The 14,767-nt window shown below is 41.4% G+C and overlaps 1 protein-coding gene across 1 annotated transcript in view; it reads left to right on the forward strand.

The window, feature by feature from the left end:
- The window catches only part of KCP (kielin cysteine rich BMP regulator), a 521,393-nt gene that overhangs the window by 352,844 nt on the left and 153,782 nt on the right, over positions 1–14,767 (forward strand). The window contains exons 40-42 of the mRNA XM_069229392.1: positions 2,643–2,816; positions 3,540–3,719; positions 7,415–7,679. Coding sequence (XP_069085493.1) covers positions 2,643–2,816; positions 3,540–3,719; positions 7,415–7,679 — 619 coding nt within the window. The remainder of the gene's footprint in view (positions 1–2,642; positions 2,817–3,539; positions 3,720–7,414; positions 7,680–14,767) is intronic.

Genomic DNA, 14,767 nt, shown 5'->3' on the forward strand with positions numbered 1-14,767 from the left:
GCCCCTCTAAGGTGGCCTCTGGGTGCATGTCATAATAAAGCCAAGACTGGCATCACTCTAGATTTATTAGGATGAGGTATTTGATGCCAAACACCCTAGGTTTCAGTGAGGCCATTATGTACCTGGGTAGTTCGTGTTGATCAGTGCCCAGTATATACCTTCAGTTGCCTTCCCAGTTCACTTGCAATGTCTAAGGAAATAAACCAGACATATCAGGGGCATATCTGCTCTTGCAGATATGTCCTCTCATCAAATATAATGCACCTTATAGGCACCTCTGAGGCCTGCTGTAGGGGTGACTGACATATATTTAAATGCAGTGACAGGGGCATGGCACACAATGTGTGTGCCATGTTGTGTTTTCACCCATGGCTTGCACCATGACACGCAGTCTATGATGGTCGGCTGTGTGTATTTTGTGTGGGCGTCCCTTAGGGTGGCAGAATACATGCTGCAGTCCTTAGGGACCATCTCTAGTACCCAGGCCCTAGGTACCAAGGGTACCATCTACTAGGGACTTACTGGGGTACTAATGAGTGTGCCAGTTGTGTACAATTAGGCCTTTTACTTTGTTTTAGGTAAGGAGCTCTGGCACTGGGGACGTGTTTAGCAATAACTCAGTGCACCTCAGTCGAAAAACCTCAGTGCCAGTGAGCAAAAAGTGGGGGTGACCATGTCCAAAAGGGGCACTTTCCTACTGGTTCTAGAAAATATGTAGTCACATTACCATCATAATTGCAGTTCAATGTGGCATATGACAGTATTTTATATTATAGGGCTTAAGATATTTTTTATGGTAGGCAGCAGAGAAGCAGAATATTACAAACCAGCGGTCAACGTGGGTTGGGAGGTACATATGGGAAAGGGCCAACATGTTTTCCTGTTTCCCTCATCTTTACTCTGCCCCTTTTAAGTAATTCATATTTTGACTGCTCTTGGCAGGCCGTAGAAGGTGCCCTATTGTACTAATTTCTTACTTAAGAAAATGCTTTCCCTTTCCTAAATTGTGAGGTAGTCCCTGATTTGGAAAATGCAAAACAACTAAAGAAATGCAGGTAGTGTTTAATTTGTTCATAACAAAGATTGAAATAGGCAATGTCTTGAAAAAAAAGTAACTGGCACAATGGTGCTTTTGTTATTTTCAAGAAGATGAATCTTTCACTTCCTCAGGAGTGTGGTAAATGCTCCTAGGAGATTTAACTTTTTCTCGTTACATTTGGCTTTTATTTTCACTCCACAGAGCATACAATTAGAGTCATGCACCTATGAAATAATAATAAAAAGATGATTCTACTCTGTATCTTCCATGCATCTTTTGTAAGAATGCAATAACCTGATGCTTGGAATCCAGCATGAGTGATGTACTGTACTATCATTCACTGTCTCCACCAGTGAGCAAATACATGGGAATATGTGAGCAGTGGGAGAAACGGGCATGGGAAATGGGCCAGGAAAGAAAACAGAGTCTACACCACTTTGACTCATCAATTGTGGACACTGATGTCCGAAGTCTGAAATATGTAATGGGTGCATATAGCTAAAGAGATATCTTAATTTACTTGCCACGAAAGTTATGCACTCAACTGTAATAGTGAACTGATATACATTAGTGATATTGTTTTGCAACCAGCTCTCTGTATTTTTGTATGAAACTTGTAATTCCTGAAACTAAACATACAAGAGGCGATTATCATAAATATACCCTCATTGATACTTATTTCTGTGAGTAGAATCCTCAAGTTCAATCACTATGTGGAGTTATAGTTCCTACCTGACTTGTGTCACTGCAAGGAAACTAATATTAATCTTCTCCAGAACCTATTTTAGCAGCTCTTCTAAACATACTATAACTCTAATACCTTGCTCTTTTGGCATATATATAAATGAGCAACATAGTCCTAACTTAAGAATCCTTCCTTTTCTTTCACAGGAATTACTGAAAGTGGAATGTGACTATCCTACAGGCTTTAGGTGTTCATACTAAATGTTAGTGTGTTTCTAACATAAAACTTGACTTTAATTAATACTTCTTTGTATTCCCAATGCACTTCAAACAAATCCAAAGGATTCCAACTGTTCTTGGCGAATGACGTCCTAGATCTGCATACTTAGGTCCTAACTGTACTAATACTGTAGTATAGTAGCCTAGCAAAGACCCCCTGGGACATGAAGGAAGTTATACCCAAGCACCCAAGTTGGCTGCCACATTCTCAAACTTTGTGAGAATTCATGGCTGCTGGGAAATGTGCATCCTTTATGCATTGGAAGCCCCAGTCTAGACAGCACCAGTACTCTGCAGGGTCTGCCACCCTTTTTTACCCTAAGGTCGGCTCAACTCAAGTGGGTTTATAGTATTGCTCTCTCACACTCGTCGAGTCTTAAGAGGTAAGAAGTACCTCTGGTCTGCATCCTGACTCCTCTGGGATTTTATATTGTGAGTACCATCCAAATAATCTTTAAGAAGGCGGTTTTCTCAAACTGGATTTGTTTATGTTAGTGGGTCAGTGCTTGTTCTACCCTGCTCAAAGACATGTCATCCAGATTTAGAAACAAACTGTGCTACTTCAGGGGAAGGTTATCTGTCAAGTGTCCTTGGAGTGGCAGATGATGTATATAACCAACTGCAATTTTTTCTTCTACAGAGAGGAGAGGTGGCATGTGGCCCAAAGACATGCTCAAAGGCACCGTGTTTACACCCAACTTTGGACCCCTGTCGGTGCCCTGTCTGTAGCGACTGCAGTTTCCATGGAAGAGACTGTAGGAATGGGGAGCGGTTTCCAGATCCAGATGACAGATGCAGATACTGCACATGCCTGGTACTATGAATGCATTTGGGATGTTGTGTTTGCCTTTGGATGGGTGGATCATTATAGTTTTTATGTAAAACCCGGCAACCTTAGAGATATTAAACTGTACTTTTATTTTTATGCACTTAAGCAGTATTATCATTCCTGTTTATTGTCATTTATTCATCTGTCAACAATACCTTTTTTCTCAATTTTCTTTTAAAACAACAAAATGCTCCCTTATTGTCTCATACTCTCCACTTACACAACTCTAATACACTACTCATTCATCACACATCCTCCAATAATTAAAATAGTTTCTATTATTCTACACAATTACATTGAGCACTTTAGACAGTTCTTAATACTGCTACACATCATACATTTCAATTCTGATAAATGAGTTACCATATCTGACATCCCATGCTTTTTGTTGTGTTATACATTAACAGAAACAATGTTGCTTCAGAGTCTCTGCAAGTAAGCTCTTTTTAACCATAGGCACACTTCTCCCTTTATTTCCTTTATATTGTTAGTGATATTACTTTCTCTTTCCTTTATTTCCCACTTTTCTTATTCATTTGATTGCTCTCTAATTATAGTTAATGGCTGGGCCATACATTATTCGGTGTAAGAGCAGGTGTGGAGACAAGAGGCATAGAAGTGGGTGACGGATAAGTGTGGCTAGTCCTGCATAGTTCTGTTAGAGTTGCTGTCATCATAAGTAGCATCATTTTTGCTGATCTTTTTTAGAATGGTGATGTGACCTGCACGCCTTTGACATGCCCGCCTGTTAGTTGTCGTCACCCCACCACCCCACCTGGAGAGTGTTGCCCTGTATGTACTGGAAGATGCGACTACAATGGGCAGCTCTATGAGAATGGAGAAGTCTTCCTATCTCCTGTCGACAAATGTGCAAAGTGTACCTGTCTGGTGAGTGTGAAAAGGAGTGAGGGGAGGGCAATGAGAATTGACTTTGGTTTTCTTGTACTTTACAAAGTCTGGTAAAGATAATTGAAGCATACAGAATAGGATAGTTCTGAAAAACATGTCTTGGAAACTGGTGGAGTATATTTGACAATAATCACTGGCTACGACCAAATTAGCAGAAACCACATTTTAATTTGCTCACAACTATAAATAAAGAAGCGATTGTTGAAAATATTGTTATTTTAAAAAGAAATATGTCAGTATCAGATCAAACTATTTGAGTCAAAGGGCCTGTTTTGTGGAAACTCAATGAGGGTATAGTTAAGATGGAGTTGTTCTCAGTAGCAGAACAAAAGAACTTCCGCCCCAGGCAGAGGATCACCACCAACTACTCATTTTTCACAGTTAAAATTTCAAATGATATAAGGACTCAGGCTGAATTAAGTAAGGATGTAACAGATATCCCGTTCTTTTCATAAGCACAAACAATTTTGTGTTAATATAACATTGTACAGAAAATGTTACAGAGAAACTTAAAAAGAGGTTTTAAGAGAGTGCAATTATAAGAACACCAAAGCCCTTTAGTGGCACAAGGATGTTCTAGTGCCCACAAAAAAGCTGATGCCTTATCTAAAACAGATGCTTAGATTGGCTCTCTTGCACACTCACAAGATACTGAACCCTGACCAAAGAAGGTAACAGGACCCATTCAGATTCTCTTACTCATCCGTTGCTGAACCCTGACCACTCACCACCACAACATTACTCTTGAACATCTCATCTATGCATATTTCTGTAGAGCCATATTCAACATCTGGGGATACAGTTCAATTTGAGGTAATTGACCTATTTTCAGAATTCAGCCTCTCCAACACATTTTACAATTTAGTCATTATTGCAACAACACCCAACCTCAATGAAAACAAATTCATCTTCCAATCTAACATCTCTCAGAGGTTTTCTAGAGTTTGAGTATCTCTTTAGGTGCTTCGCTTTTCTCTGTGTGCATTCTATAACTAAGAGGGCTACTTTTCATTATGTTATGTATTAACTTGAGTCACTTTGTCCACAACACGATTTGCCAAAAGCTTTTCCCATACCGCAGCCATGGCCACAATACATGATTCCACATCCAAATGTAAGATTATAGAAACTGGAAGTACATTGTTTGTTGTGTCCATTGAAAAATCTGGCCATCCCCTAAGAGGCGGTTTGCACCCCATTGTAAGTAACATCATTTTCTTTAGGGCTTACTCTACCATCAGAAAAACACTTGAGGTTCCTTGTTGAGTACTTTTGTATCAAAATGTCTCACAACCAATAGTAAAGTACATTTTCCATTGTTCACTCTGGAAAACCCTTTCTTCACACAATGTTTCTCATAAAACAAAACCAGTCTGGAGCACTTCAGTTCTTTTATTTACCCTTTTTTACAGAACCAGTTGATACAACTGGATCTTGAGAACAGAATCTTCCCTTATAAAATGTAATCCACTGTCTTCTACTCAAAGGTTAAAAGACAATCCATAGTGGCATTTGTTTGATAGGGGCTTAATGTGACTGAAGTTTAGGACAAGAACTAAGGGCTTACGATCAGCTTTTGGAATTGATATGAGTACTGTGACCATACTGGCAGAAATTAAAATAAATATAGAACCTGCATAGATGCAATCTAATACAAGGTCAAGACAGCACAGAGTCAAATAGTATTTTTCATGGATTTGTATTAGCAGCAAAGACAAGCAAGTTCTTCTTTACAACATTCCTGGAAGAGTTAAGATTGTTGGTTCTACTCTCTGAGCAACTAACCTCTCATGTACCAGATATTTAACACTTCTTCTGGTCTCGGGTGTCCCTGGTTTATAGGTTGCACAATGCAAGACATTTAGATCCTGAACTCTTGACTATTAGAGGCAATAACATAGTCTTATTTGTCTCAGCCACACAGTTTATAACTAGTGCCCTAACTGTATCTCCACTGGTGACCTTTTTTTTGGGTGAACCATTCCATCTTGCCTTGTCACCATTGCTCTGTAATCCTTGATCTTCCCCTTTATGAAAAAACAATACTGTGATGCTTGACCAGGTGCCAATTTTTTAAAGAAAGGTTTATGTTATTCTATATTATGTTGTGTTGTGTTACTGAGATTTGCGTAGCACTGCATTGCTGTTAGGATGGCATTGCAGAGCTGTCAGAATTTGGGTAACTTCAAGCCCCGGTCCTGAGAATTCAATCATTCACTGGAGTCTGATTTCTGATTGAGTTGGATCATCATGGGATTCTATGACTACTGCATTGATGTAATTAGTAGGTGTTGGTGGATTTTAAATTTAGAGTAATATATGGCATTATCATGCTTTACATATTGGAAGATTTTCCACTCTGAAGACAAGGAAGTTCATGTTCCTTACCTTTTTAATGTAATCTTGTAAGGATGCTTGACCGTTCTACTAGTGGAACTGTTGAATGGAGTCAATGGCGCTTCATAATTAGGACAAGTTTAGAAATGTAAGAGGATAGTAGTTGTCATGATCATTTGTGCACACAATTTCTATTACTAAAATACTCCATTCACCAAGCATTTTGGGAAGTGCATTTAAAGCTGAAAAAAGCGTTCTTACACTCATGAAGATGTAACACAGGCTAAATGAATGAATGAATTGAAATTTTGCAAAGCACAAACAGCTACTCCAAGGGACGTCTCAATGCTAGAGGCAATTCACACTCTGTAAGTGGGATGGAGTGAAGGGTCTTAAGAAGGACCTTTTTATGAATGTGGACCCAGTGTACATTCTGGGGGTGACTCCAAGCAAAAAGGTGGCTTGCTAGTTTAAAGACTATGGCCCATATTTATACTTTTTTAGCGCCACATTTGTGTCGTTTTCTGACACAAAATCGGCGCAAACGTACAAAATACAATTGTATTTTGTACATTTGCACTGCTTTTGCGTCAAAAAATGACGCAAATGCTGTGACAAAAAAGTATAAATATGGGCCTAAGCGAGCTGCAGCATTCTGTACTGTCCTCAGTTGTTGAATGATGTATTTGAGGAGCCCTTTGTAAAGCGAGTTGCGATAATCCAACCTAGATGTGTTCACTTCCGGGATTTCCAACATACTGCAGGTAGAAAATCCAGAATCTTTGTAAGGGCTTTCGAAAGATGAAAGCAGGATGCGCAAACTCTTCTAATCTTAAGCGTAAGGACAAGCCTTGAGAAAGGAGAATTCTAAGGTTTCTGGCTTTGGTTGAAGGATTAAGAGCTTTACCTAAATCCAAAGGCCAGCATGAATGGGACCAAATTGAGCCAGGTGTACCAAAAACAAAATCTCAGTTTTAGATAAATTAAATGACAGACAGGTCTTATGCATCCATTTAGCAACTGAGAATAAGCAATCTTTAAAGTGCCTGGGAGTAACTGATTTGCTCAGATATAGATAAAGGGAGATGTGTGCCATCAGCATATGAGAATATTGAGACACCAATGGACTGCATAATAAGGGTCAAAGGTTTTTAGTACACATTAAACAGGGTCAGGCTAAGTGAAGAATCCTGACGGACTCCCTATTTAAGCTTGAAAGGGGTGGACTAGCATTAGAATCGGCATAGAATAGTTGGGTTGATCTGACTGTCAATATATGGCTGCCGAAAAAGCAATGTGGACAGCGGCTTTAATTCTCTTGTTACGTCCATTTTCAGAGTGAAGTGGTGACATGCCTTCGCAATCCTTGTGCCCAGCAGTGCACCCATGCAGTCCCCTCTTCCTTTTGCTGCCCCACCTGTGACAGCTGCTTCTTCCAGGGCCAGGAATATGCCAATCGCCAGACCTTTACTTCTCCATCTGATGCCTGCCAGCGCTGCAGCTGCCTCAGTGGCAATGTACTGTGCACCACTCTGGTGTGCCCACAGACCACGTGTGCCAGTCCTATTACCAAACCAGGCCAGTGCTGCCCAGAATGTCAAGGTAGGTAATTTTCAGCATTTGTTCTTTAACTTCAGTATTTTTAGTTCCACAGAGTGTCAATGATATAGTAAGCAAACAACTGAAAACAATCATCCACTGCAACAAAATGTGTAAAAAAGAGTTCTTATGAAACATCTACTTAAACCTAGTGATAACACAGCAGATAGACAAAATGTTTTTCCACACATAATAGCAACTTACATAAGCAAAAAACCTGCTCCTGATTAACACGATCATGATCCATGGACATTTCCACATGCAAAGTTCTTTACTAGGTGAAGAAAGAAATACATGTGACACTCCTTTAATAGTTGTTCACTGGCACATGTAGTATTGATTAACACACCAGGCGCTACAGGCTTTCCTTGCTACCCGTCTCCCAGTTAAACACTCATAGTAGTAAACATTCACTAAGCATACATTCTGAGCAATGAGCAGACAAGCACACAGCAAACACCCCACGTATGTGCCACCCACAGATGTTGTGAATCTCTGAGAATGTGAAATTGTGTAGCTTCTTCTAGATTCATGTTCTTTGCATTATTCTGCCATCTTGTTGTATCCATAAACATTATGAATAGGTAGAGGTTTTCACTTTGGGCATTGACAATAGACGGAGTCTCTGAAGTTGAGCATGAGTCCACAGTGACCCAGGGCGTAACCTCCATTTTCAGACTATTTTTTCTGCCCTTGGGAATGAAAGCAAAAAATCTTGCTGCGAGGATTGGGTCGAATTACAATGAAAAAAATTGGTGATTGGACACTTGAACCAAGAGGGGGCAAGAACACCAACAGAGGAGACAACACTAAATTAAACCCCGAGGAGAAGCGGTTTTCTGGGAAATTTACCTTGACTTTAGTGGCCATGGAAAAAACACTTTTTAAATTTTGCTCAAGAGCCACAGAAAATTCGCTCAAATGTATTTTAAACCAAAGACTAAAAATAAGAGACTGATGTTGGGCACATCATTCGGTCAACTTTAGCCAAATATGGCCTATCCTATGAAGACAGCTCTGACTCTTTAGAGTGTATGGAGCCACAAAGTGAACAAAGTTAAACATCAAAGATGGATAGCCGCCACAGATGAAGCTACCAGAAATGGTACTGAAAGCCATACTTTTGGTGCTGGTAAAGCTGAAGCAAAGTATGCCTCATGGAACATAGGACTTAAAAACCAAAAGGATCAGATTACACGTCAAAAACAACACTATCAATGTTGAAGCCAGCAATGATTAAAAACCATAGATACCCAAGAAATAGATTGAAAGAAAACAATACTGATCTGTTAAAAAAGCCTAAAACACCTGGCCTGGCCTCAAAAAGGGATCAAGCCCGGAGGAAAGGTAAAGTCCCTAACCCTCCAATTAAAGAAGAGGACAAAGGCAACTGATGTCAAACGGTCAATATAAAAAAAAATCTAGGCTTGAAACCAAAATGACAGACCTTGTCACAATGAAGAAAGAATTCAACTCCTTAATAGCTTCTTTCAAAATTACAAGGAAGACAGAATATTTCCTCAGTTGTTAAATCTTGCTGTTTTTCAACTACATTTCCTAAAACATGTCCTTTGTCTTTTTCACTCCTTCACAAGGCCCACATTTTGAACACTGTTTTGCCACTTTACAGGGATTATTGTTTTTCTGTTATCTTGAGCTTCTGGCAGTTTTTATTCAGACATTGCATATATTCCAAAACTACGCTAAAAGACTGGTACTTAGCCTTCATAGTAGGAATCCTATTTCACTGGCCTCACTGCATTGGTCGCTGGTGACAAAGTAAATATTTTTCAACTCAAAGTGCTTAGTGCTCAAATCCATCTTTACTCCTGATCGATCCCTTTTACTCCACAGGTTTTGATGGCGCACTTCCTTTGGTACTTTGAGGTCCAAATATAACTTTCTTCTCGAAATTCCAAATTTTAGTGTAAAGGCTGCTTGGCTGGACATTTTTCACTGCAGCTATTATAAAATGAAACTCTATGTGTAGGGAGCTGGCTATCTATGTAGTGTACCGAATGTAAGGGGACACTGTGCAGGTAGTCCAGGCAACATTTATTGGTTTACAGGGATTAAAGTAATAATCCCAAATGCTCTCTTTTGTGGTAGTGTGTGCACGCAGTTTAGGCTTACCAGAGGGTAATGCTAAGCATTTGTTGCACACACTCAAGAAGAAACTCAAGAGCAATTTTAGAAAAATATAACACTTTTCTATAATGTTTCAACACCAGAAAAATCTTCAAAAGAAGGAAAGTACTGTTGAAGAGAATTCTTCACAAAGGGGTAAGTAAATACACCAATGCCCTTTTACGTGGCAATGACTTTAAAGTACATATACTGTGTACGGGTATTCGCAGAAGTATCTCGGGGGTCCCCTTAAGGTCATAGGGTGCTAAGAGGAAAAGGCCAAAAGAAACACCAGTAGTTCAGTTTTACCTGTCCTGTGATGTCCGGCTGCAGAGGTGCTGGATGGGTCAGATGCCTTGCGCATTGCATGGTTGGCGAAGAGGGGCACCACCTAGAAACAGTCTGCAAAGGGGGACTTGGAGACAAATCAGGGAGCTCCCAATGGGGGTCCTAGTCTGTGGGGTCCTTGGAGCAGGGAGCAATGTCCGTTTTCAGGAACCCGGCCATGGCGCTCAGGTGCAGAGGGTTTTGATTGGCAGGTGCTCCTGTGTCAGAGGTGCCCACAGTTCTCGGTTGGACCTGCAAGGTGGGGACAAAACAGGATAGCTGGGCCACTCTCTGTGCTGACCTCTGCGATGCTGATGACCCTCATCAGCTGGTCAGTCTTTGAGTCATTCAAGTCCAGACTGGACAAACAAGCTTTGGTTGCTGCAAGGGGTCCAATACCCTGGGTATCATGTAGGACGGCTCTGGTGGGTCCTAGTGTCTTCTCAATTGGTAGGGAGATGGATCTGCCTTCCTGGAGCTTGCTGACCTCCTCCTTGGCAGCTGCTGCGTCAGTGGACCCTGTGGTCAGCAGAACTGTGAACCAGACATTGCAGGGGTGGCTGCAAGCTGCAGAAAAGCGGCTCCTCCACTTGAGGGGAGATGCTGATGGCTTGGCAAAGTGATGGAGGTCCTTCGGGGCTTTTGGAGGCTAAACAGCTGCAGGATGAGTCGGATTGTTGCGATTGTCGGGACAGAAGTAGGTAGGCAGGCAGGGTTTGGCCCCAACAATCCACCAGCAGTCCGCAGTTCTCACTTCTACATCTCTTCTTTGTCCTCTTTTTTCTTCAGACAGTCAAATCCGTTCTTCTGGTGTGGGGGGCCACCTAGATACTCAATTTATATGCATTTAGGGGGGTGTAGGGTAGTAGCTAAAGAGCTACTTACTTCTGGGATGACTACACCTCCTTTATGACCACTTCGTGTGTGGAGTGGGCATGGCCCTTTTCCAGAATTCCTAATTCCACCCAAAACAAGATTGTGGAACCCTTTTTGCGTGGAGCACACCAGTCTGCCCACCATTTGGATGTGTCTAGCCTGTTAGTGCAGCACGCCTACTTGCATAACTAATTTATCAACTCTCCTGGTGCCAATTGGGCCTCAGGTCTTTGATGCCCTTGCCTTGGTATGCAGATTCACTAGCCATCTTGCTGGAGGAGGTGATAACACCTTCCTCTGGAGCAGGCATTGTTTCTGGCATCTGAGCGCACTGTCTCCCACCTCCAGGGTGTCAGAAACATGTCTGTGGTGGCAGGCTGGTCGATACCAGTCAGCCAGCACACTAAGGGTCTGGCAGGTTTCAGGAGCCACCTCTAAGGTGCCCTCTGGGTGCCTGTCACTATAAATCCAAGACTGGCATCAGTCTGGATTTATTAAGACGAGGTGTTTGATACCAAACATCATGGGTTCCAGTGAAGCCATTATTCAGCTGGGGAGCTCATAAGGGCGACTGTCCAGTACATACCTTAAGATGGCTTCCCTGTTCACTTGTAATGTCTAGTAATCAAACTAGACGTCACCAGGGCATACTTGGTCATGCAGACATGTCCTCACATCAAATATAATGTACCCTGCCTTAGCGCTGTAAGGCCTGCTGGAGGGGTGACTTACATATATTAGAAGCAGTGATTTGGGACATGGTACACAATGAGTGTGCCATGTCATATTTTCACTAATGGCTTGCACCATGACACGCGGTCTGAGATGGCTGGAGGTGTGCAAATGTTTAGGGGGATCCCCTAGGGTGGTACAGTACATGCTGCAGCCCTTAGGGGCCCTCTTTAGTACCAGGCCCTAGGTACCAGAGGTTATATTTACTAGGGACTTACAGAGGTACTAGAGTGTGTGCCAATTGTACACAATTAGACCTTTTACCTCGCTTTAGGGAAAGATGACTGGTACTGGGGACCTGTTTATCAGAAACCCAGTGCACCTTCAGTCATAAAACCTCAGTACCAGTGGCAAAAAAAGTGGGGGTGACCAAGTCAAAAAGGGCACTTTCCTACACTATGCCACTGCACCTATTCCAGGATTAGGACCTGTTGAAATTGAGAAATCTGTTGAAGACTTACCTCTTTCCAGCCACCTGTAAGTTAGGGTGTCTTATTCTGCTGCCATTTTGTAAAGCATGTTGTTTAGTGATGTTGAACAGGTTTGTGTTTTTTTTTAGCATCAGCATACCCTATTTAGGTAATATTTTGTGCTTTATAAATGCCAAAACAAAATAACCTACCAACAAGCTAACTAATGGAAAAGGTCAAGAGAGACAGATGTTGAAGAGAAAGAGATAGAAAAGCCATTTATTCTAGTATCGGACACCTATGAAAGGGGCAGAACCCACAAGAATAAATGTTGGAAGAAGATACACTGTGTCAGAACCCCTTTCAGAAGGCCACATGGTATGCAGGTGCTACTGGCCCAACCCTGGCAGGTAAAGCATTTTAGTCCTGATATCCCACGGCCTGACTACTATGGATCCTGAGCAACTGGGACAAGTACCCCTTTTGCACTTTCCTCCCAATGGTTGATGTGCAGTCAAGACCCCCTCACTGTGGGGGGTGATGTATATACTGCTCAGTCAGTGGCATAACAATACCCCCATACCCTCTGTGCTGCGTGGGGCCTCCGAGCTCCAGTGGCCTCCTTCAGCAGCACACAGTCATGCAACACATACTGGCTGTCACTGCACAGGCAGCAGGCTCCTGATCTGAAAGCTCCTGACTGGGTCAGGGGGTGGTCACCTTCTATGTACTTTGCAGCGGGGAGCCCATCAAGTTTTGTTACGTCCCTGAGCTCAGTGACCATGCCATGACTCATAACTCGAAGTGCAAACAGTACAAACAATAAATCAATATGCAGTCAAATACTTTTTTTTATAAGAAAAAGTAGTACTTTATTTCTAACTCTACACATGCAAAGGAAACATATAGAATTTTAGTAGCAATCTCATTACAACACAAAGTAAGTCAACTACAACACCTATAAGAACCATACTTCCAAATACATTTAAAAAGGCAGCAGTGAGAACTAACCCAACATTGAACCAAGATGTGCTGTCCAATTTTCATTAGAATCAAAATATTCAAGTTTCTGCTTTCTTGCAGATGCCAAAGATACTGGCAGAAGCAACAGTACTCATACTAGATGCTAGGATGGCTGTCATGTAATGCGTACAATCTACAAAAGAGTTCCGGAAGACTCAATAGTGTTTTTGGGCCCATGCACCACAATCAAAATGCCAGCCAGTATCAAAGGCTTCCATAGCCAGGTGGATTATACATACAATTCAAATATGTGATGCATTGGCAGGTAAATCACTAGAATTCAAGCCTCTGGCACTTGACGAAGGAAAAGGGAGTGACTCTACCTAAAGAGGGAATCTTCTCTGTTAAGGTCATTTGCACAAATGCAACACGATCTTTCACAAACAAATTTACCAAACATTATTGTGTAATTAATCAGGCAAGGAGAGAAGCAATGGCATGCCAGTCAGTGTAACCCACATTTAACAATAAGAGGAAGGATACTGCTGCACAATCAAGGAAAGAATATGAATTAAGAAGTTCACACTGCATAAGAAACTACTTACTTTTAACAGTAGTTTTGTAGTTTCAGGAGCTTCTAGCTTCACATGCAAGCCTCGCACCTCTTGTTGAACTAGTGGGGACTGTGGAAACGAATTTAGCTCTTCAACGGAATAAACTATAACACAAACAAAAGAAGCTAAAAATATGGGTGACACTGGGACAATGTGGATGTTGAGTGAAAGTCATAGTCTACGGTTGAAACCCAAAGAAAAACCTTTTACTTATTGAGAATATTTTCAGACTCAACTATTAGTATAATAATGCAAGGTAAATGAATTGTGAAGTGTCTCAGGCGTGCACAATTGCAGTAGATAGTACGTGCACAATCATTATTACAGTTAATTCGTTTTATACTAAAGAACAAAACGGAACACTCGGAGGGGCACTCCTTCATTCATTTCAGCAGATGCATTTCTGCAATCCATGCCTTTATCAATGCTAAAGTTGGAATGAAGTTGGCGCCATTATGTTCATTTTATATACTAGTGTACACTGCTCGCACGGGAGGAAATAACGTGGCAAATTGAAACGGACTGCTATCCCAGTTCCAGTACTCACTATTTAGCCATCATATCTGGGTGATATCTTGAGTATTCGATTCCATATCAAAATGTCTGCGACTCCACAGTTCTGTGAAATAAAGGTCACAAATGCACCAATCAGTCATTTAACCCCGGATGGACAGAGATCGCAAGGCATTTAATTATATTGTTCTACGCAATCGACTGAGCAGCCCTTTCGATAATATTCCCCCTGAATGGGTTGTTAATTCCCCCACAGAGCGGTGCCTCTTCAAGCAGACTGTACAAACAAAGTTCTCCTCGCCACTACCGCAATTGATAAAATATTGTGCATATTTCTTCGGGAAATAATTCAGTGACAGCTGTTTTAGTGTAAAAGGTCATTTATTAGGACAGGATTGCATAAATAACATAACCATTAACTTTCAAAGGTAACCGTAACTTTAATAACGCCCTCCTATTAACATCTCCTCGCTCATCCTTCTTCTTCAAACCCTTATCTCGTTTCCATTCCCCTACGCACTCCCCTTTT

Source organism: Pleurodeles waltl, chromosome 4_1 (assembly GCF_031143425.1).
Source record: "Pleurodeles waltl isolate 20211129_DDA chromosome 4_1, aPleWal1.hap1.20221129, whole genome shotgun sequence".
In the NCBI taxonomy this organism is placed as follows: Eukaryota; Metazoa; Chordata; class Amphibia; order Caudata; family Salamandridae; genus Pleurodeles; species Pleurodeles waltl.